This window comes from Lagopus muta, chromosome 1 (assembly GCF_023343835.1).
Source record: "Lagopus muta isolate bLagMut1 chromosome 1, bLagMut1 primary, whole genome shotgun sequence".
NCBI lineage: Eukaryota > Metazoa > Chordata > Aves > Galliformes > Phasianidae > Lagopus > Lagopus muta.
Window position 1 is genome coordinate 175,561,569 of NC_064433.1, and position 23,941 is coordinate 175,585,509.

General features: G+C 39.7%; 1 protein-coding gene across 3 annotated transcripts in view; it reads left to right on the forward strand.

Annotated features, from left to right (window-relative positions):
* Window positions 1-82: 82 nt before the first annotated feature.
* Window positions 83-23,941, forward strand: part of LOC125688097 (mitochondrial intermediate peptidase) — a 67,423-nt gene continuing 43,564 nt past the window's right edge. Inside the window, exons 1-10 of one of the 3 annotated variants that reach the window (XM_048933662.1) lie at window positions 83-320; window positions 3,243-3,416; window positions 4,687-4,775; window positions 5,994-6,080; window positions 7,145-7,208; window positions 7,622-7,804; window positions 10,740-10,896; window positions 11,381-11,429; window positions 12,065-12,125; window positions 12,584-12,636. In XM_048933662.1, coding sequence (XP_048789619.1) covers window positions 156-320; window positions 3,243-3,416; window positions 4,687-4,775; window positions 5,994-6,080; window positions 7,145-7,208; window positions 7,622-7,804; window positions 10,740-10,896; window positions 11,381-11,429; window positions 12,065-12,125; window positions 12,584-12,636 — 1,082 coding nt within the window. In that variant the 5' untranslated portion in view covers window positions 83-155. The remainder of the gene's footprint in view (window positions 321-3,242; window positions 3,417-4,686; window positions 4,776-5,993; window positions 6,081-7,144; window positions 7,209-7,621; window positions 7,805-10,739; window positions 10,897-11,380; window positions 11,430-12,064; window positions 12,126-12,583; window positions 12,637-23,941) is intronic. The other 2 variants (XM_048933661.1, XM_048933660.1) reach the window with 2 other exon arrangements.

Genomic DNA, 23,941 nt, shown 5'->3' on the forward strand with positions numbered 1-23,941 from the left:
AGCGCGGGGCCGGCCGGGCTGAGGGGAGGCGCCGCTTCCCGCTCCGCTTCCCGCTCGCGAGCGCCGCTCCTCGCCTCAGGCCGGAACGCGCAGAGGTCGCGGCCGTGCCCGGAGCCGAGCTCCCGGGCGCCTCGCCGGCTTTAACGCGCTCCGCCATGCTGGCCGGCTGCCGGCGAGCGCTGCCTGCGGCGCTGGGCCTTGCGCTGCGGGGCCGGGCGGCCGGGGTGCCGGGACGGCGGGCCGTCAGCACCAGCTGGTGCCCCGTGGGTGCCGCCTTCGATGCGAAGCAGCAGCGCAGGAGCGCGGCGGGCAGGGAAACGGTGAGCGGCGGCAGGGCAGGGCAGGGGAAGGGCAAGGGCAAGGCAGGGGACGGCGGGCCTGCGCCGATCGCGGAAGCTGGAGGATGCGGGACATGGTGTGGGAGGTGCGCGCTGCGTGCACGGCGTGTTGGAAACCACGGGGCCGAACTGCGGCCTCTTCCGGTATGTGAGGAAACCGGGTGCTGGGCGGAGGGAGCCGTACCTGTGTGCCTGTGTGCCTGTGTGCCTGTGTGCCTGTGTCCCTGTGTCTTTAGCCTTGTGTGCGGAGCTGCTGCTTGGCTGTATATTGTTTTATCAGTATTGTGTCCTGCTCTTCAGCAGTGCTTTGGAATTAGACTGAATTAGCTGCCATCACTGTATGTGGGTACTGTTCGTAACGTTAAGTGGCTCACTGCAAAGATTATATATTGGGTGGGTGACACTCAGGCTTTCTGATGTATTTCTTTTTAGGATGAGTCAGTTAGGTTTGTTTATGAGGATCCTAAGAATCTGAACAAGCTCCTGACCAGCATAGGATGGCAGTCTTGATGGCACTGTGCATGCAGATACACAGAATCACAGAGTCATAAAGGTTGGAAAAGGCCACTAAAATCATCCAGTCCAACCATCAGCCCGTATCCACCGTGCCCACTGACTGCATCCCTCCCTGCCACATCCACATGGTTCTTGAACACCTCCAGGGACGATGACTCCACACTTCCCTGGGCAGCCCATGCCAGTGCCTCACAGCTCTTTCGGAGAAGTTTTTCCTCATATCCAACCTGAACCTCCCCTGGCACAATTTGAGGCCATTCTCTGTTACCTGGGAGAAAAGGCTGATCCCCACCTCTTCACAACCTCCTTTCAGGCAGTTGTAGAGAGTGATGAGGTATCCCCTGAATCTCCTCCAGACCAAACAATCCCAGTTCCCTCAGCTGCTCCTCATCGGACTTGTGATCACAACCTTTTGCAGCTTCATTATTCTTCTCTGGACACAGTCCATGGCTTCACTGCCTTTCTTGTACTGAGGGGCCAAAAACTGAACACAGCACTTGAGGTGTGGCCTCACCAGTGTTGAGTATGCCAAATACCTGTGAGTTCCAGGTGTTGGTTCTCCAAATCACCTGTTTCTGCAGCAGTGAGACTGTTGAACTGGGACTAAGCGATTCAGCCACTATTGCAGTTCTGACTGCTGTTGACAGTGTAGCATTTGTTTGAGAAACACTTTTCATCTCTTCCCCTCCCTTTGCAAGTGCACTGACAAAGGTCTTGCTCTAGGAAAAGATCCAGCTAAATGTTGTGCGTTTGCCTGCTCTAGAGAAAGGGTTCTGTATTTTCTTGGCCTTTGGAGAGGCTTAAGAGCTCTGTAGGAGTACAAGTATTTATTACAGGCTTGCTTAGAAGTTAAAACGCGTAGGGTATAAATGCAGATGCCATAGCAAAGAGGCGATGCAATCACATAGGCGAAGAATATGGAAAACTGCAAAACTGCACCAGGCTTTTTCTTTCCTCTAATTTTTATGTTTAGTTCTGTATGATGTTGAAGAGGAACTTCTCAGCTAATTTGCGTCGAAGAGGAGATGCTTTCTAATTGCAGAGGGCATCAGTGAGCTGTGTGCTCACTGCCAAGGATAAATGGTGATTCTGGGCTGCACAAGGTCCTGAGCTCTCAGGATCTGCAGAGCAGAGGTCCTCAACTATCTGGAGCAGACTAAAGCGGCCAGGCCTTGAGTCTTATACAACAAACATTACTGAAGGGCACTGTAATTCATGTATGCATACGTGTGCATCTGTTGACATACACATAAATATATATATATTTTTCCAGTGTTCTCTATTGCTGTCTGGTTCCTGTCCCCATATAACAAATGAAAACATGGGAAGTGAAAAAAAAAAGGTTGTCTTAGGGTGACCAACTTGTGTTAAGAGTATTATGAAAAAGTGATTGCATTAGCAACAGGAATAGAATAGAACAAAGCAGCTCAGAATGTCACAAATGCTTATTTGTGATGATGCTTCTTCAGAACATATGCTTTTACAGACAAGCCATAAATAGAGATGCTTGTATTGTGGTTGGGCAATTGCAAAGGGAGTTGTAGTGTACTGCTTTTAGAGTTACTATTTTATCTTTTTTAGAGGTGTTTTTTTTGTTTGTTTGTTTTTTCCTACTGTGGCTCTGTACTGTAGGACTTTCCTAGCAGGTAGTGTTAACAATTTTGTGTGACCCACAGCAGGAACTTCTTAACTCTCTTCAATAAGTGCAGTATGCTCAGTGTACTTACCCTGAATTGTGGGACATGGACAGACTTGATAAAAAAACAGTCAGGAGCAAAACTGTTCATACCGTATTATTTTTGAGTTGTTGCCTGTCATTCCCTTGAGATCTTTTTCCAGAGCTTGGGGCTCATTTCATGAGCTGGAGATCTCTGTTCTGTTGGTACCTGGAACGCCTGGTCAAGACATTCATTTGCTATTTTGACACCCCCCTTTACTCTTCACTTTCCTTGATAGGTCTTTTTGCTTCACAGGGATGATTTTCCCTATTTTCAGAATGTAAGACTTACTATTTGTCACGTGTTTGTGCTCTGGAAGGAAGAAAACTGTTTTGAAGGAAGGACAGTACAGCAAGTTACAGGATGGAACAGGAGAAGTTTGTGTGGGTTTTATATCAAACTCTTTCCATTTGCTGGGAAGAATCTTGGCTGAAAGAATTCCAGTGAGGATGTTCTTTGAAGGGTGATGCTGGAAAGTGAAGATGTTCGTGTATGATGCCACTATCTTTGACTGATGTTAATTGATTTTATGACTACTAGCTCTACTAGGATACTTGTGTCGGAGGGATCATTCTGGTAACATTTCACAGTGGAAATTTCGTACTGAAACAAAGAGGCAGAAAACAAGGAAGGTGATAGCGATGTGTTTCTGTTCTGTTCTGCACTGCAGGGTCTGTTTGATGTTCCAGAACTGAGTTGTCCAGAAGGATTTCAAGAAGCACAGGACAAAGCATTGCAAGAATCAGAACAGCTAGTTCAGAAGGCATGTTCAACACCACCTGGGCCTGAGATTGTAATGATCTTTGATCAGCTTTCAGATGCTTTGTGCAGAGTAGCAGATTTGGTAAGTTAGTTTTTATTACTATTTTAAACAATTCCTTTTGAACTGACTGACTTTACACCTTACGCTGTTCTGTTTCATTTCACATTTTTCAGTATGGCAGTAAATTGCAGATCAGCTCTGTGAAGTTTTGTATTAAGACTGAAAAGTAAATTGAGTGAAAGTTAATTACAAAGGCTTTAACAGAATATAGTTAGCTGCAAATCCTGTCAAATTGTCCAGCTAATTTTAGGACAGATGTAGGAGCAGTGCAGAAGCGATGACAAGAAAAATAGAGCTGAAATCAGAGTAGTATTTTACTATTTCTGCTGGTAATATCAGTACATAAACTTTCCAGCATCAGTTACGTTATAGAAGATGGGGGACTGCATAACTTGTTGGTTGGAAATACTGTTGCCTTTTATTAACACAATGCAACTGTTTTCTTAGACTGCAGTTTCTGATGTCTGCAGAATTACAGTACTAGGTTTTTTATCACAAAATGTTGAGTTTTGCCATGTACTCTTTGTTGCTCACTAGAAATTGTACAAAATGTATCTTTTAGAAGGTTGCTCTTTATCTGTAGAAAGCATTCCCAGCTGAAATCAGTTGCTAATAAATAATATCTCATTGAATTTTTTGCCTTTGGTTTTCATATTTGAATTTCTCGTGGTTTCAGTTTTCAAATCTTTTTCCTTGTTCTTTTCAAGACCTGTTTTGTGACAGGGGTTGAAACTAGATGATTATTATTAACCCAGGCCATTCCATGGTTCTGTGATTCCTGAAAGTACTTGCACACTCATTCTCTTTTCTCTACTGTTTTATAATATGAACTATTTCCTCTTAATCAGTCAATACGTAACTGAAGCCCTTAGTGTTAGAATTTAGGAGTCATAGTTTTTTTTTACTTTGCTGAGTTAAAGGTATCTTGGTTCCTCCTGTGAGCTGCTTTCAGGTGTGTATGTTCAAAGATGGCCTATCCTCCTTGCAGAATTTTACCTAGAAGCAATTTGGACTGGCACTCTAAGGGGTCAACTGTACCAAGACAGTTTAAAGAAGTATGTAGATTAAAGATCTTTTTGGAAAGACTCACTCACTGTCTGCTTTAAAACTTGTTAGCACAGTTCTTCAGTAAGATTTATTTTTGAGGGAAAAAAGTGCAAATTACTCAAATAGGTTATACAGAACCGTATCAATAAGCATTAAGTAGAACTATTCAAGTGCAACTTTGTTTATAATTAATTTTTTTTAATATGATTTCATGACTCATTATTTTCTTCTTTTACTGCGTCAGGCTGATTTTGTGAAAATTGCCCATCCTGACTTTGCATTCAGAGAGGCTGCTGAAGAAGCTTGCCGGAATATCGGTACTGTGGTGGAAAAGTATGTGCTCTTTGCTATTGCCATTTGCATCTTTTAAGTGTGATCCATCACTTATCTTATCACTTATCTGTGATAAGATGGATCCAAAAAAAATGTAAGAAATGTTTGTGTATGGCAACAAATTTTCAGTCTTCCTATAACAGATATTCAATAATTTAATATTAGATATTACAGTATCTAATAAAATATTTTTGTCCTTAAGTTTGATTTTGTGTACATAACGGAGTTCAGGTTATCAGCTGCCTCCATGTCCCTGAAATCCATTGAAGATTTAAAACTGCATTTTTCTAAGACTCATAACAGTTAGCTAGGTGTTGTAAGACTTATGTACAAAATGTTAATTTGGTTTGAAGGTTCAAGCTGTTGTATTTCACAACACTTCTTTCCCTGGAGTGCTGAATCTTTGAATTTCAGCCTGTGAGTGGGATATGTGAAAGAGAAAAGGACAGTCCCTGTTTAAGTTAAATGTTTTGGGGTGTGTCTGTGTAGGACTGAGATAGTTATGCTTGGTCTACTCTGGCATGTGAGATCTTACAGAATTCCATTTCACAGAACCTGTTTTTATAGCCTTCTGCATTCAAAGTATGGACCTGCTTCTGGACATCTGCTTGGTTTTTGGTTTTTCTTTTTAACATCTCAATCAAAATCCTGAAAGTTATATTTGTGATCCAGCATTATATCAGTTTGGTAAGCTTTGTGACTGAAATATCAGATTAAAGAGAAATTTCTGAGAAATTTCAGCAGAACTGTTGCTTTGGTCTTGCCAGAGTGTTTGGGAAACCTTTCACTAGCAACAGTTTTTCAAGGCTGAGACGGAGCGTGCTATTTGTAGCAATGTGACTTCATTATCTGAATGATAGTTCTGATTAAAAAGCTGTAGAAAGTGTTCACAAATTAACCTGATTCTCTTAGAACAGAATCATAGAATAATAGAATGGCTTGGATTGGAAGGGACCCTAAAGACCATACTTGTATTTTCCACAAAATGCCATTCAGAATTATTTTCCTGTCAGAAGCACTAAATGTATCTCCATGCTAATTTGTCTACATGTCCTTTGTTTGTTATATTTGTAGTTTTTAGGTATTCTTGTGAACTAGGAACTTTGGTTTTAATGTTATCTTGGTAAAGACTTAACTTGGCCTTTAAGTACTACTGTCAAGAGACTGAAATATTTATAGTGGTTGCGAATGTATGATTCTTTTCTTCTGTCCTTCCAGATTAAATACAGATGTTGAACTGTGCCAGAGTTTGAGACGGTTGTTAGCTGATGAAGTTGTTATGAATTCCCTCGATCCAGAAACCAGGTACTTATTAATGTTTATAGGTTTAGATGTTTAGATAGTGTATCTCATTCCTTACTGAGCTTATGGTTTGTGTTTTGTCCAACTGGAAAACATACCACATCTCTGTGACAAATGTGTTGGTTATTACTGAATTACCTGTATGTGGGTTAGAAGTTGTAGTTCTGCAGTCTTGGAGCATTCCCCTGTGACTGTAGAGCACAGCTTTACTGATATCCATGAAAATAAAAAATGAGAATTCAAGATTTTCTACAATAATAGCAGCTTGATTAAAATGAGGGGCGTTTCTGTGATGTATGCATCAAAGTGTTTAGCAATAAAAATAGGGAACAGACTTACATCACTTGAGTTCAGTTTGTAGAATCTGAAATCGAGGAGCTTTATTCAGTCTGAGAATATGTCAGGTGGATCTCTTGATTTTCAGCCTTACTCAGGAGTCCACTAGAAAAATTTCTACTACATAACACCATTGTTGATGTTTCGGGAAAAAATAAGAATGCATTTGTTAATGGAACTTGTGAGCTGTAGATGGTTTTTCTTCTTTCAAAATCAGATTATCAGTATATTTAAAGCTTACTTTATGATTGCCATAAAACGTTTTATTAGCTGTTTCTGTACTTACAGTTTCTGATTATTTTTTCCTGACGTGGTTAGACAAGCTTAATGCCTAATGTTTGCTCATGTTACAAGTAAGTTATTTCCTTGATCCTTCTTTCCTTATAATCAAAGATGATAGATTTGAAGAGATTGTTTTCTGATCATTTAGAATAAATGAAGTGTCAAATTAGAGAGGTAATTTGCACAAATTGGTTAAATATCTAGATTAAAGTAGTAGATTATTTTGAAAGATTACTTTCAGTGCAGATGACTAAACAACTACAAAGGAAAAATTTTGATTCATTGAGTAAACTGTTAAGGGCTTAAAACATAGGAGGTCTGTGTCTGTAACAGCAGTACTTGTGGAATAAATAATATCCTCTATTAAATATATCAAACACTAGAGATGTGAAGAAATTATGCTTAGTATCAAATGAGGCTGTTTTAACAGGGATTTACTGTATTTTTAGGCGAGTGGCAGAACTTTTTATGTTTGATTTTGAGATCAGTGGCATTCATTTGGATGAAGAAAAGGTAATTTTTTGCTACAACACCTGTATAGAAATTTTCATGACTCCTAAAGACCAGATAACAATACATGCAGGATATGAAATGTGATTCTGGGCCAGTTTGTCCTCTGAAAAGCCCTTTGTCTTCTGTTGGGAATTTGGTGTCTATCAGAAGAGATGAATTTTCTCCATCTTAAGTCATTTCTATGGTGGGCTTTTTTTAATGTTGTTTCAGATGTTAGTTGGCTGTTCTTTATATGAAGTATGTTTGAGCAGCTGATCTTTCCTTTGTTGACTTCAGCTATACCTTAAGAATGTGTTGATGCTGTAAGTCTGATCTTAAATGTAGCATTTTCCGCATCATTTCTGGGAAGCTTAAGGTTTTCTGAACTAAATATCTGAAGATCCGATGTATTTTATACTTCAATTTTCTTACAGCGTAAAAAGGCAGTCGACCTCAACGTCAGAATATTGGATTTGTGTAACGAATTTCTGACAGGAACTCACCTTCCCAACAAGATTGACAAACGTGCTTTGCCAGAGCATATTCGATCTAATTTTACGACCGAAGGCAATTACTTAGAAGTTGCTGGTCTGCATGCTGACTGTCCCAATGATCTGGTGAGTACTACCCAACTCAGCTTTGGCATGCTCAATGGCAGGAGAGCATATTAGTTATTTTAACTGGTATGCAGGCATATGGTTCAGGATTATGATGTTATGACTAACAAGGAAGAACTGTTTTAGAGCGTTGTAATCAATGGCAGCCTTGACTATCATAGCTATGAAATAGTGAAGATCCTGTGTGGATTGAAGAAAAGAGGCAGAATACAAAGAGTGGATTTCTGGCAAGAAGAATCCAGCTTATTTGGTAAACTGAGAGGTGAGATCCCGTGAGATGCAGCTCTGAAGGGTAAAGAAGCTTAAGAAATCTGGCAGTTTTTTAAAAGTAGTGTCCTCTGAGCACAATCTGGATACTAAAATACCCAGCGCCAGCTTATCCTGATACTTGGAAAACCAAGCAGACTTAATAGAAGTCAGTTTCAGCAAGAAGGGAAGTCATGACAGAGCTTCATCTCCAGAAGGCAGCAGACTGCAAGTGAAAATGGGTAAAAGAGAGAAATTTAGAAACTGTGCCTTTACGTCTAGGGATGAGATTAGGAAGAGTAAAGCTCAAGTAGAGTTGAGACTTGTAAGGAACATCAAAAGCAACAGGGGGAGCATCTACTGATCCATTGGTACTAGCAGGCTGAAAAAGGAACATTGAGGTGAAAAGCTTGGAAGTTATGTTGGATTTAAAGAAAAAGTCTTTTACAGTGAGAGCGGTGAGGCACTGACATGGATTGCCCAGAGATGTGTTGGAAGCTCTGTCCCTGTAGACATTCAGCACAAGGCTGGACCAGGCTCTGAGCAATCTGTTCTATCCATAGGTGTCCCTGTGCATTGCAGGGGGTTGGGACTAGATGTCCTCCAGAAGTCCCTTCCAACTCCTAATGATTCTGTGATTCTGTTAAATGGGTAACTTTGCTACAGCAGACACAGATAAGGCTGAGATGCTAACTGCTTTCTTTTCCTCACTGTTCAACAACAAGGTCTTTGAAGTACTAAGTGAAAGAGTTCAGAGAGAAGAACAGCCAGCTATAGGTGAGGATCCAGTTTGGTATGACTTGAGAGAATTCAGCCTGCACAAGTCCTTGCAGTCAGACAAGCTGCATCTAAGGGTTTGGAGAGAACTGACTTGATATCCTTGAAAGGTTGTGAAGACGAGAGAAGAACCCCAATAATTAGTGTGAATGAGGGGCGGCTGGGCAACAACCTGAGCATGAGCCAGCAGTGACTCTGGCAGAGCGAACAGCCTGGGTGAACAGGGGCAAAACCAGAGACTGAAGGAAAAGTTGATAGCCTTTTATACAGCATACTTTAAACCACATCTATATTGCTGCATCCAGTTTGGGACACCCCTCACTACTTCTCCCAAGAAGGACAGTGTCATACTGGAGTGACTTGGAGACACAATTGGAAATTAGAAATTCCAACTGGAGAAACTTCTTCATTATGAGGATACCCACGAAATAAATCAGGGTGCCCAGAGAAGTTGTACTATCTCTTGATCACAGGGGATTTTCAAGACCCAAACAGATAAAGCTTTGTGTAAACTGATTTTACTTTATAGCTGACACTGCTTTCAGCATGAGGTTGGACTAGAGACCTCCTTAGGACCCCTCCAATTATCCCTGAATTATCCCAAATAATCCTATTTTGGTTATTGTTGATGATACTTGATGGATTTAGATTCTTTGAAATGTGACAGTGGTTATCTAGTCTTTTAGATCTGAATCTAGGAACTACATCTACTACAACTCCCAAATCTTCTCACATAAAGTAACTGAGGTGACTGAAATCTTGTTTATCACAAAAAATAGAAAAGCTGACTGTAGTAGAACCCAAGCTGAATTGTTTGTTCTCTGTAAGAAATGAAAAATGAATTAAAATCGTGGCACTGAGAGGATGTAAGTGAAGGAAAAATACTCACTGTGTGTCATTTATAAACTTGTCCTGAAAACAGTGTGATCTGCAGAATTGCTACTTAAGCGTCCAGTAATACATCAGTAAAGATTGCATTTCTCTGAGTCAGGTATTTAAAGAGGCTCTTTGGAAATCATAAAATACAGATTGGAAGGGCCCTCTAGAGTTTGTCAGGTCAAGCCTTATCCTGTTCGGAATGGGATCAAGTAGGTCAGGTTGCTCATGGCCGATATCCAGTTGAGTTTTGAACGCTTTCAAAACATGGAGATTATGCCATCTTGCTTGGCAACCTGTACTCCTAGTGTTTGACCACTTAACTGTTTTTCTTCATGGTATTGAATAGGAAACATTTATCTGCCAGCTTGTGTCTGTTACATCTCATCCTCTTGCTCTGCACCAAAAAGGGTCTGGCTGCATCTTCCCTTTGTACAAAATGTACAATGTAAAGGTCTTCTTAAATTGGCTTGTGAAATCGAAAAAGCATTTTACCGAGGTTGCTGAGGTGACTTTTTTGAGGTATAATAAAAATAAATCAGAAATAGAAAGGCAGATTATCCATGAGCAGATGGACAGACTAATAGCTTGCTACCTTGAAAAAATAAGGCTTTTCTTTTCCTCCTCTTTCTATCCCCTGATCCTGTCTCTGGTTCTCATCAGATCCTTCCAGGAGCCAGTTTGAATGACATGGAAAGGACAATTTTCAGAGCTTTGAATGAGCTAAGACAGCTCAAAGAGTGCTCTGAGAAACACAGATGTTGGCACAAAGAGAGGCAATGAGAAGAGGAGGGGACTGTTGACAGGAGTGGAGAACAAGGATCCCTTTTAGCACTCTTGAACTGTTATGTTGTCTCACTGCATTTCATCTATAATGAGTAAGAGAGCAGTAATTGACAAAGAATCATAATTACTATTATTAAAATACTTTTCTAACATATCAATGAATACCAGATTTTCAGTTGCATTGCTTGTTTCTTTAGGAGTTAGACTGTAACAATGTGACTTTATTATTATTATTTTTTTTCCATATTAGGTACGAGAAGCTGCTTACAAGATTTTTCTTTACCCAAATGCTGAGCAGCTAAGCTGTCTAGAAGAACTGCTTGCTAGCCGAAACAGTCTGGCACAGTTGGTTGGGTATGACACCTTTGCCCACAGGGCTCTCCAGGGAACAATGGCCAAAAATCCAGGTATAAGGCATGTGTGGAACAGTAAGCTGAGAAAGCGAATGAGCTGTGTTAGGTGTGATGTTAAAAGCTGCTAGTTTGTTTTGCTAAGTTTATACACATTTCTTCCAGTGAAGTTTCTTATTTCATTTACATTTTGCTGAATGAAAAACTCATGTTTCCTTGTAATTGGCAATAATATGAGTAGGGTCCAGTGTTTTTTGTTAAGAATCAGTATTCAGTCTTCAGTTACGAAGTTGCCATTATGCTGTAATGACATAACATAAACATGGTACTGAATTCCCTTGAAATGATGGTGCAGTGGTCAGTGATATGATTTCTTATTCTAAAAAAAACCATATTGTTTTTATGCTCTTATGTTCTAAGGGTCCTTTTTTTTTTTGTTTGGGAAGCTCTGATCCAAATGCGACACCTTTCAAGGGACTGAATCACCTTTTTTTTTCTCTTTTTTTTCTCCTTTTTTTTTTCCTCCCCCCTGCACTTCTAGATACAGTAACGCAGTTTTTAGAGAAGCTTTCTGACCAGTTGTCTGAAAGGTATGTCTTTTCACTAAGATATTTTTGTAAGCAGGCTTGCATTTCAAGAGCAGAGGGATTCATGTACTACAAAATCAGTCATTGCTGCTTATGTTTTGATGAAATAAAAAGCAAGACTGTCTCAAGAGTTCTGAGGTGAACTATTAAAGTGCATTCTGTGGCTATGATCAGAGAATAGCTAAGACTGAATACAAGGGATGTGACAAGAAATGCAGGCAACAGCAAACAAGAAGACAGTAAAGTATTGAAGGGCACCTCTTATGGACTTTTCCCATGTGCATAACTTCATATATGTACTTTACGTCTATGAACAAATTCCCCTTTGTCCTGCTGTCTTCCCCTTAGTTCCATACAGCACAAAACACTTTCATCACTGTGTATTAATGGGGTCATTTACTCATGGGGTTGTGTATATACCAAGCATTCTCTTTCTTTCTGAAAAGAGGGTAAGAAAGATTTGATTGAGAGTACTTGAATGAGAAAAGCAGAAAGGAAAGTTCTTGCAGTGTAGTATATGGGCCTGATGTTTTATAGAGTACTTCCAATCCCTGATGGTAGAAAAAGTATTCTTGTATGCTACACTCCGTTTCTAGAAAATCATTCATGAAGTTTTTCATCATACAATTATTTTTCAGAACTCAAAAAGATTTTGAAATGATGACAAAGATGAAAGCGAAGCTTAACCCTCAGAATTCAGTAAGTTAAATTTACACTTATTTTTTGATGTAGCATGAGCTAACCAGGTGCTGTATGAAAAATCAACTCAATTTCATATGCAACGTCTAGTGTGATAACAAAGAGGCGTTTTCCATCTTCTGTTTAAAGTGCTTTTTGACTTCATAGCTGCTATTAGTATTAAAACCAATTGAGCCCGCCACGGTAGTTGGCAGATACAAAGTGATATTTCTTCTTGATTATTTTTTTCTTGGAATCTGATCCCACTGCGTATTTGAGTAAGATGTATGCTCTTAATGCAGACTGTTAAAATAACTTCTCAAATTCTGCATTATGATGAATTTAGTACTGGTTGTTTCCCACTGTGATTTAAAGTTCTGTCACTTGCAGAAACTGCAAAAATACGCGAAGGAAAAGAAGTTTACTTGGGGTTCACTTGCTGTTCATTATTGTAATTATGAGCTGGAATTATCTTTCAGAAATTGATGCCATGGGATCATCCTTACTACAGTGGCGTCCTTCGTGCTGAGAGGTAAGCTCCTTATGTTCATGATTGTAATGTAAATGAGTGCCTTTATTTCATTCCTTGCAGTAAGTATAATGAAAGTCCTCAGTGTAAACAGGGTTTCCTTCTTTGAAGATGTACTTCAATATGAAAATATAAAGAATGTGTGAAGAGGCAGTTGTTTGCAGCATTGCTTAGTTACTGTTGGAATGCCTATAAATTTTTGGCTCCTCTGTTGTTTCACAGAAAAGTCCTCTTTGGAGATACAAGAGGATAGAATAGTTTCACAAGAGACAGAAAATCCTCGTTTTCATTTTGCTTTTAGCTCTTAGCTGAACTGCAGTAATGTTTAAAAATAAATCTGGGTCACAGAATACAATCTAACTCCTCTTCAAGCAATAATTTAGTTTACTCCTTTTACTGAACTTGCATTTATCATCCCCTTTCATGGACCTCAAACAGAAAATTCTTGGTTAGGTTTTCACTCTTTGTGGGTAGAATTCATTCTCATCTGTTTTGCAGAGACTAAGAAATAAATCTGATAGGTCTGCCACACAGACTTAAACTGCGTACAAGAAAAGAGATGGCAGCTCTGGCAGGCAGGAGCACTGTGTGTTGTGTTCACTGGGTCAGTGGTGCTGACCTTTTATCCTGTTGGAAAAGAGAATTTAAAGCTGTGCTGCTTTCACAGAGGGAAGAGAAAAAAGTCTTCATTGCATTGTTGTGTTGTTTTGTTTTGTTTTCTTTGGAGGGGGGCAGAAATGTACTTCCAGCTTTATGCCTTTTACAAAAGAGATGCGGTTACGTCTCTAGTAGTACTGTGCACAGAGCATGGTTCTCATTTTGCTTCTGTTGTGTTTTGGCACTCAGTCGTTTGTGTGGTTGTTTCTGTATTACTATGAATTTCGTTTCTCCTGCTTTTCATAGAAAAGTATTTCTGTTTAAAAGAAACCAAATGCATGCTTTTGAGTGTTTCCTTTGGGCTACGGTTATTTTGTGGCTCCAGCTGATGTACTGAACCATAGTTTTGTTGTTACTGTTGATAGATAAGGTGCAAATTATCTTTACAATTATAAGAGAAGGGTATAAAGAGAATCATAGAATTGCAAGGTTAGAAACGACCTGCAAGATCATCTAGTCCAAGAGTTTTAGTGCTTAATTAATATAGCGATGTTATAGCATGTCACATGCATCTCTAAGGATGGAAGAAATACTTGATGAGACAGTGCCTGTGTCTGTTGGGAGAGATACCCTGCTCTCTGTTGTTCTCTGTTTTGCTCTGTATGACCATATTTTCACATAAATGTTGTGAGCAAACACTGAACAGTGTGATCCTGAGGTGATCTTGTATTACTCTACATTTTATTTTTTCTCCAGGTTTTAATCCCCTGCGTGCACTTGGACTGTAATACTTGCCCCTTTTCACTCCTGTAGTTTACTGAACGTTTCTGCTGTTTTTTAAGGTGAACAGCAGGCGGAGCTCCAGACTTAGCTCAGGAAATACATTTTTCTTTCTATAAACTCATCTACAAAAGTTTTGTTTCTGTCAGCTTTCACCAAGTCTTTTTCCTGGAAACTTGATCCTACTTCAAAAAGTGCAGGTCTCCCATTCATGATAACAGAATAGTAGGGTAGTTTACTTCCTTTTTTTTCTTTTTTTTTTTTGAAAATGATGTTAAGTATCCTCTCTGGCTTTAAACTTACAGCAGACTGATGTTGTGCATTTGACAGAAACTGGAGACAAAAGTCTGAAATCCATGGCAGAAGTATCTTAAAAGGAGATAGAATAATTAGAAGAACCTCAAGAATTTTGGCAGGCTAAGGGTAATAAAACAGTGAATGCTGGAACATGCTTCAGCCTCTAACAAGTAAGAAGATGTCTAATATGTGTATTATAAAATAATGCTGTTGAGTTTTAGTGCAGGCAAGTACCATGGTATTAATTAAATCCCATTACTTCTCAGTAAGTGCTGCTGAAGTTATAAGTAATTCTCAAGGCCCTGATCCTGCAAAGATGTAGTAGCCCTGATGACTTCATTTGGGTCATTAAAAAATAAATAAAAATTAATGGAAGAGACCTTTTACAGTCAGTTGTTTGTCTTGAAGTTGGGGTTAACTATACTTAAGTCACTTCCAACTGAAGCATAGAACTTTTTGTAAGAACTGTCAGAGGCAAGCTTGCAATATTTGGTGCTGACTCCTGTTTTCCTAACCTTTGTTGCTTATGAGACCGGGCTGACTTTGTTGGCTGTAATTCACTTTGGGGATATTTGCCAAACTGTGAAAGACTTTATTCAAGAAACAATTGGGATATGCTCTCAGGGTCTTGCTCTCTGTGCTCTCTGTTCCTTTGGGACTGCAAAAATGAGTAAGACTGGCCTTGGGGATGAACAAATCAATACCAAAATAATCCAGTTTCCTGCTCTGTAGGAAGGAGAAGCCACCATGACAACTGGAGGCATTTTGGATCCTGGGGTAACCAGCTCAGCAGAATCTAGGAACAATTCACTGCTTTCATGTTGGGACTGAACATAGATGTCTGGCTCGCAGGGAAGCACATTTGTTTTTCAGGGGCAGGGGCAATATCAAGGTACCTGAACATGGCTGTGAATGTTTCTAAAGGCACATACACTACAAGCTGTAACTGCATTATTTTTAGCTTTATGAAAGAATGTTTTCTATTGTGGAATATTTGTGGAATATGTGAGAAAACTGTCACTTCTGTTCAAATTGAATCCTGAAATGAAAAAAACAATGCAAATTTTTAAAAGAATCAGGAAATCTTTCAACCAAAATGCCCATAGAGAAGGAAAATTTTCTGTAACTATCTGTTTATAAGCAAGGGAAGGCATGTCTTCTATTAAATCAACTTACCAGTCACTAAGATGGTGGATTAGTGTTTTTGGAGGAAAAAATGAAAGCTACTGAAAAGCCTTGCTATATTGTTCATTGTAGAACTGTGATTGTGAGGAAGGCTCAGAAAATTGTGAGTTTTGTTGTGTTCAAACTGCATACTCTAGAAGATGCTACTTGGTGGTTTACACACAGTGTTTTGAAACATCCCAGTAAAAGAATTTCACAAATAATTTGTTACCCTTTTCTTCCTGTTATCACTGAGTACTTAGTTTGTTATCTTCTTTACCTAAGAGTTAAAGAAGTTGCTGTAATACAAGCAAAGCATAATATATGTTAAAAGCATGGCAAGAAGCTTCAAAGTCAGTGGTCATTCTTTCTGACTTTAGCATGTTTTATTTGCATGACGAGTCATTCAAAAGCAGAACATACATTTCAAGAATTATTTATGTATTCAAATAGCTGTGGAATGTCAAAGAAATTGTTGTTTGATATGAAAACAAAGTCAATCTAAAAGTCATATACAGTGTCAGTAGCAAATCAATATTCTGAATTATCCCCTGACCTCCTCCATAACAGTCTAAAAGGTACAATTAACAGAAGGAGAAAAGGATACAGGTGCTAGTTTGTGGTTGATGAGGGTACAAAGGCTTTCTAGTATTATTATTATTTTTTAAGAAATTCAGAGTCTTCTATAAATCATGCTTAATAGTCTCCCTTGAGGTAAAGAATTAAATTTCATAGTCTGGCATGTAATGAAAATTGGAAGGGGTTTTCCTTGTCTTGATCTCCTTAAGTTAACCTGAGGGGTTTATCTTTTATCTTCCACTAAGAAGTTTTTTTTTCACGTTTTTTCAAGTTTATTTGAAAGTTTTGAGAGAGTCTGTTTCATTAAAGATGGTTCCCTTAGTGTTCTGAATTTTCATGGAAGTCAACAGGATAATTTTTTTCTCAAAAGCAAAAACAAAGCACCAGGATTTATCAGGGACCACAACTTAATAGCCACAGATAAGAATTCTTGCCAAGGGACTAATTTGCAATTGTTAAAGAGTCAGAAGGCTTAGCTCTGAAGAGCAGCAATACTTACTCAAATATCCCTAATGTCCAAGCTTATCAAAAGCATCCTTATTGGAATAGATGAAAGTCACGCTACACAAAACACTCTTAGTTTCTTTCCAAATATACAGCTTAAATGAAAGTGATTTTAGAAGTCTGTATTTTATTTAGACTCAGTGAAGTCATACAAGCTTAGAAATAATTATTTATAATGACATACTACGTCTTTGTTCTTCGCAGAGACACAGCCTTTTTGTTTGAAGCCTGCTGTTCTTGAAGAATAACCAAACCTCACTGTGTCAGTTAACTTCTTTTTTTTTTTTTAAATTGGTTTTTAAATTGGTTTGGCTACATTGCTTCTTTTAAAAATACTGCTGGGCTGCATACTGTAAAAGTGAGGTGTCTGGATTTTTGAAAGTAGTTTATCCTTTAATATAAAGCAGGAATTAACATCAAAGAAACTACTGTTTTCTTTGATATTTCTGCTTTCTTTAGGAGAGTACTAGGATTTTTCTCTCTAACCTTTCTGGGCTTACATTCTGCAATAAAGTGCATAAGAAAATTTTCATTCTTTCTAGGGTTTGTTATAAATACGAATGCTCCAGGGTTTGAACTCAGACATTCAGAGTGAAGTGAGATATTGGAAAATGTCTTAAGACAAAATGAAAGCAGAACAGATTTGGTTTTTTGTTTTTATTTTTTGCTTGTTTGTTTGTTTTTGTTTTTTTGTCTTAGTCTTTCACAGTTTTGGACGTTTGAGCATAACTTGCATTATGCAGTTGTGCAGGTTCAACAAGGTAACTGAAGGTTCACTGTTAAAATAAAGAGGACTATTTCTAATTCTCGATATATTTTTTTAACTGAAAGCTTGGTGGAAAGGAAAATACTCTTACTGTAGAGAAGAGTTCACTTATATATTTTTGACACTGTTTCTGATTTGTTCAGAGCAAGATTTCCATAATGGCACCCTTCCTTTTTTTTTTTTTAGGAGTATGATATTTCCTACAGCTAAACAAGAAGCAACCTTTTCAAAAATCTAGCAGTGTAAAAATGTCTGAATTTCAAGAAATGGTCTTTCAGATTTATAATTGTGTTTTCTGATGGTTATATCTGTATTGTTATTTCCTTTTTTCTGCTCTTCCAGAAATGCATACAGATTATATAAGTTTCACATAAGGACTTAAGAAATTTAAGTGCTTAAATTCAGGAATGGTTCCGAAAATGTACTCTTGACTACTGGTATCAAAAATCAGTCCATACGGTGCTTTTGACCTCTGATACCCAAGAAATCTTTTGACTAGAGTGTGTATTTATTTACAAGGTTCTGTTGTGATGCATCAGACCACCATTCTCTCATCTCCTTCACATTTCAAAGGTTTCTTCTCCTAGAAAGAAGTTGTGCTGTTCATCATGTTGGGATTCAGCTATGCAGTTCAGCCAGAGAAGTGTTAAGTTTCAGAGAGGAGCAAGAGCTCAAGGATATTTCAGTTCAAGACTTCTGCTAGGTAGCTCAAGTTAATACCCTGCTAAGCATGCATGGCCTCAGAATTGTGTCCACCTTTCTCTGAGGACACAGCATCCTAAGTGTCTGTTTTAAGCACTCTGAATCACCTTGCTTGTTGCCCAGAGCTCGTGTTTTGAGGGACAGGATACCAGGGATATCTGACTCTTGCCTGTGCTTGCTTAGGTGACGTAAACGCTTTCTCTTCCTTAGGAAAGACTTTAATTGTGTCTCCATGCGCTTGCCTGCTTTAGAGACATCGGTAGAATGTTCTCCTAGTGATGTTAGTATGCTGTGTGCATCACCGTCCTACTGAATTCTTCCTCACTGCTCAGATGATGCAGCAAACAAGCTGCAAATTACGGCACAGAAGAAAACCATTCTTCTGGCACTTCCCTATAGCTTCTGTCACCAAATGAAGCTCCAGTTATTCACTTGTTTCCAATATAAATTTTAGCAGTCTGTTTCCAGAGCACTAACCTTTCTTGCTAGTAGCAGTAACCCTTAGCAGAAACCTTATGGATAGCACAATGCCTGTTAGCACAGTTCAGTTTGAGCTGCATTCGCTTCCTTTCTTATTTCTTTTCCCAAAAACACATCAATGCATTTCCTGTTGGAGATAAAAGTTGTAACTTGGCTGAGCAAATGCAGAGGCAGTTTTCCAAAGAGTGATCAGAAAATGTTTGGATTAAAGCAGCTGCTTCTTGCTGGTTTGCTTGACTTTTATACCACTTTAAATAGAAAAAAAAGCTAGACAGCTATTCAAGTCTGCAGTTAATAACAGCTTGAAAATCTTGCATAAAGTGATTCTCTATGGCTACTGACATAATATATAGTATAAAAATACATATTAGGATTATCAGTAGCTATTAATATGCAGATTATGGAGGTTGCTTTGCTCTGAGGAGTGAACAGTTTTGGGGCAGGCTAAGCTAAGGCACTTGGGAATTCTGTTCCTTTTGATGTAGGGTCAGCCACTATCAGTTAATTCTTTAACTAAAGTATTTAACTAAAGTTTTTGTCTTCTTGTTCTATCCATAAAGAAAACATGCAGTCAAATGACTTGTTTTGCAGGGGTTTTGTTGGAAGGCTGCTGCGTGCGTTTTCAAATTAATTTCACATTTGAAAAAACCAAAAGAAGATCAGAGAAATGACATATACCTGGCTTAGAAGATGGTTAACTTTGAGTTTCCCCTTTAGCTTCAGGAGAAATTCATTTTACAGTCTCGGATCTGCTCTCAGAAAGGCTCTTCATCCTACACAGACAATCTCTATTTGTGTTATGTAGCATTTAAAAAGTGTATTGATAGAAGTCTGCATCTTAGAGTTTTATGCAGTATTTTAGATAATCTGACCAGGGTCACGGAGTGTTTTGAAAATACAATCCCAAATCCTTGAACACCAAAAGAAATTTAATTCAAAGGACTGAGAGAAGAGAAGTTTGGCTTGCTGTCACAGCCTGTCGCCATAGCTGCCAAGAAGTTGTGCTGCAGTGTTTTAGATTAATACAGATTTGAACACTGAAATATTGTGCCTGAGAAATGTTATGTTCTTGCAGTTTCACTAAGGTGATGAAGTGAATAACTGAGGTTAGGGAATCATTTACTAGCAAGCAGATGCTTTTTTTCCTGTCACTTGGAAATGATGAAGTTGCTAATGGCTGCTACTGTTGGAGTGCCTGGAATTAAGCAAGAATCTTCAATAGGGAGCATGTAGTTTGTCTGCAAATTTTTCCACCCACATCCTCCAGCCAGACCTCAGTTTTACATATCTAAAAGAGATTGTAGGATTTCCTGTTCTGCTCATTGCGTATCCTTTCTTTGGGAAGGAGTCAGGGCTTTAAAATTAATTTCTTCCCTTTTCATTGTTGTTATTTAATACCTAGTGCTACACCTTTCACTCTGCGGTGATTAGCATTAAATCTTGGAAGTGGGGACTCAGAAAAAATTCCATCATATGCTTGTTCTTGCCACTGAAAGGCAAGATCATCTATTAATAATAATTCCAGGAACTGAATTTTTGGTTATAGGACATCAGCTTCAGTTATCTAAGGTTTTGGCTAATTTGTAAATAAGCCCCAAAAGAAAGTTTTCCTGGAATCAGTGCAAGTTTGGGGTTGGACTTTCTTCAGGGATAGTTGATGTAGCAAGGGGGTTCATATAAAAGGTAGGACTGAATTGAAAAGTTGGAAAATAGTTCTGTATTTTAATGTCTAGAATGATGATTTGCTGGTTGTTATTGACTGGTGTTAAAGAAAGATTTTGAAGAGGTTCTACCTGCTTCTCAGAACAGTTGCTTTTTTTCAGCACCCCATACTCATTTTAATTTGTGTTATTAATTATAATGGAATAAAATAGAATACAATAAAGGAGCTCAGCTGAAAGGAACTTAGAAAGATCAAGGATTATTGGTTCCAACTTCCTGACCACTTCACAGCTAAACAGAGGCTAAAGCATATTATTAAGGGTATTGTCCAAATGTCTCATGAACACTGACAGGCACAGGACATCAACCACTTCTCTAGGAAACCTGTTCCAGTGTCTGACCACCCTCATGGTACTGAAGTTATTCCTAATGCCCAGTCTGACCCTTCCATGGTTCAGCTCTGTGCCATTCCTGACCTGCCATTGGTTCCCAATAGCAGAGCCTGGCACCACCCTCTGCTTCCTCGCCCCAGGGAGCTGCAGGGAGCAAAGAGGTCATGTCTTAGTTTCTTCTTCAGGCCTGAATGTTCTCAATCTTTGTTCACAGGACATGGCTCCAGCCCTGTCACCAGCTGCAGTGCCCTCCTTTGGGCACATTCAAGCTCCTTAACATCCTTTTTCTACTGTGGAGCTCAGAACTGCACAGAATTCTCAAGGTGAGGCTGCATCAGCACTAAGTATAGCAAGTGAATTGTGCCTTCTCACCTGCAAAATGTCCCCCAAAATGCATTGCACTCTTGGCTGCTAGGGCACTACTTGCTCATGCTGAGCTGCTGTAACCAGCACCTCCAGGTTCCTTCCTATTGAGCTGCTTTCCAGCCAGTAGGCTCCAGTCTGTGCCTGTGTCCAGCACTGCTCCACCCCAGATATAGGACCCTGTGTCGAGTTCTGGGCTCCCCAGTACAAAAAAGACAGGGATCTCTTGGAAAGAGTCCAGCAGAGGGCCACGAAGATGGTGAAGGGCCTGGAGCATCTCCCCTATGAAGAAAGGCTGAGTGAACTGGGTCTGTTTAGCCTTGAGAAAAGATGACTGAGAGGGGATCTAATTCAGGTTTATAAATATCTGAGGTGTGGGGCCATAGTGGTGAAGCCAGTCTCTTTTCAGCAGTGTGTGGAGACAGGACAAGGGGAAATGGACATAAGCTGCAGCATAGGAAGTTCTGCACAAATGTGCGCAGGAACTTCTTTACGGTGAGGGTGGTGGAGCACTGGAACAGGCTGCCCAGGGAGGTGGTGGAGTCTCCTTCTCTGGAGATGTTCAAAACTCGCCTGGATGCCTACCCGTGTGACCGGGTGTGGGGAACCTGCTTTGGCAGGGGGGTTGGACTCGATGATCTCTAGAGGTCCCTTCCAACCCCCTGTGATTCTGTGACCCAGCATTTTCCTGTGTTGAACTTCATGCTGTTGATAATTGCTCAATATTCCAGTATATCTAGATCCTCTGAAAGGCTTCTTGTCCCTCCTGAGAGTCAGCAGTACCTCCCAGTTCACTGTCATCGGTGAACTTGCTGAGGATGCAAGCTAGATGTAAATTCACTTACAGTTCATCATGTAGCATGGTGTGAACCTTCGTTTAGAAGGATGCTGTGAGGGACAGTACCAAATGCCTCACTAAAACCCAGAAAAATTACATCCACAGCTTTCCCTTCATCCACCAAGTAGGTGACCTTATCGTGAAAGGGGATCAAATTACCAAGATATGATCCTCTGTAAGTCTTTTGCTGAGACTGCCCCTCAGGAATCCTAAACTTTCCTAGAGAGAAAGAGTCTGAGGAAAAGAAGACTTCCTTGATTGAGGAGAATCTGATCAAAGGTCATCTAGGCAAACTCGATGAAAACAAACCCATGGGGCCTGATGGGATGCATCTACAAGTACTGAGGAAACTGGCAGAAATGATTGTCAAGCTGCTCTATGTTGTCTTTGCAAGGTCATGAAGAACAGGAGAGGTGCCTGAGGACTGGAGGAAAACGGTTGTCACTTCAGTCTTTAAAAAGTGCAAGGAGGAAACTACAGGCTAATCAGCCTCACCTCTGTCCCTAGGAATGTGATAGAACAGCTTATTTGGGAAATTATCTCCAATCGAGTGGAAGAATGTTAACAGAAATAGTGAACTTCTATTCTGTCAACTTCTGTGACACTGCAGTGACAAGCAGAAAATAAATCCAAACCAAACTACAATTAGAAGATAACTTAAGGGATAATAGTTGCCAGTGACTGCTGTCAGCATTGTCCAGAAATAATTTAAATATCAGACTTGTGTCATAAGACACTATTGAAGATTTTCCAAAGTCTTCGTCTTTGACCTTTGTTCTCACGCTGCTGTAGCAGGCAAGGCAGAGGTGGAGAAATAAAAGTGGGATCAGAACCAGAAATGCTTTTTTGGCATTCTGTACAAAAAATGTTTTTGCAGAACTTTTTCTTTCTATTTTTTGTTGGCAGAAGTGACATTAACATACACCTTTCATTAGATGCAGGAGAGGTTATATCCTGACGGTGCTATACCAGAAATGGCTGACATTAACTTTATGCTATTATTATTAAAGTGATTGTCTAATCAGAGCCACTGGTACTCAAAACATTAGATTGTGACATCTTAGAACATTGGCTAGGGTAAGGGACTATTTCCCCTGAGAAGTCTGGCTCAAACCAATGTAGTCTGTTACATCTATTTTCATATGTGGGTGGATAACTATTGTGCTTTTTCCAAAAGACTAAACTGTCACAGGCTGATTTCTTTCCCCTCTTTGGACAGTGACAGCCTATTTCAAAATACTTATCAGAAAGCCTTCTTCCCATGCTCTTCATCATGGAATAAGATCATGGAGACAATCCGTATGTTCAGAGAGCACTGAGAATGAGGAATAAGTAGACAGTTGTTTTCTTTGTGTAACATGTCACATCAACTCTTTGTGTGAAGTAATATCACTCGTTTCTCATGCTAGTATGTATCTGCTTTTCTGTATCAGCAAGAATTTCTTTTACGGAAAAAAAATCATAAGACAGTTTCAGAACTCTTCCTCCTTACCCCCCAGCAACCACACGTTAATCTGGCATTTCATCTCCGTGTAGTAATCCTCTACAGTTTGCATGGCACATGTTGTCCTCTTTTGATTAAGCTGGAATCTATCTTGTCTGCGGTTTTGTAGTTCTGGTACCTAAGCTCCATATCATCTCTTCAGTGAATCATGGGTTGGCTGAGGTTGGAAGGCCTTTTGGAGGTCACCTGGCCTAACCCCTGCATCAACAGGAACACCCAGAGCAGACCCAAGACCACATCCAGGCAGCTTCTGGAGTTCTCCAAGAGAGAGAAGGAGAGAAGACTCCACAGCCTCCAGGCAGCCTGTGCCAGTGCTCCATCACCTGCACAGGAAAAACATGTGTCTTGATGTTCAGTTAGAGTCTTCTGTATTTTGTTTTGTGCTCACTGCCTTATTCTTCTTACTGAGTGTCACTAGAAAGAGCCTGTCTTTTTGCACCCTCTCTTCAGGTATTTATAGACAGTGATAGGATCTTCTGAGCCTTTTCTTGTCTAGGCTCATCAGTCCTGGCTTTCAGTCCTTTCCTTTAGATGGGGTGCACCAATTCTTCAGTCATCTTCATGTCACTTGTTTGCACTCTGTCCAATAAGTCCATGTTTTTCTTGCACTGGAGGCCCCAGAACTTTACGCAGTACTTTGGGTGTAGCCTTCCCAGTGCTGAGTAGGGAAGAAAGAACCT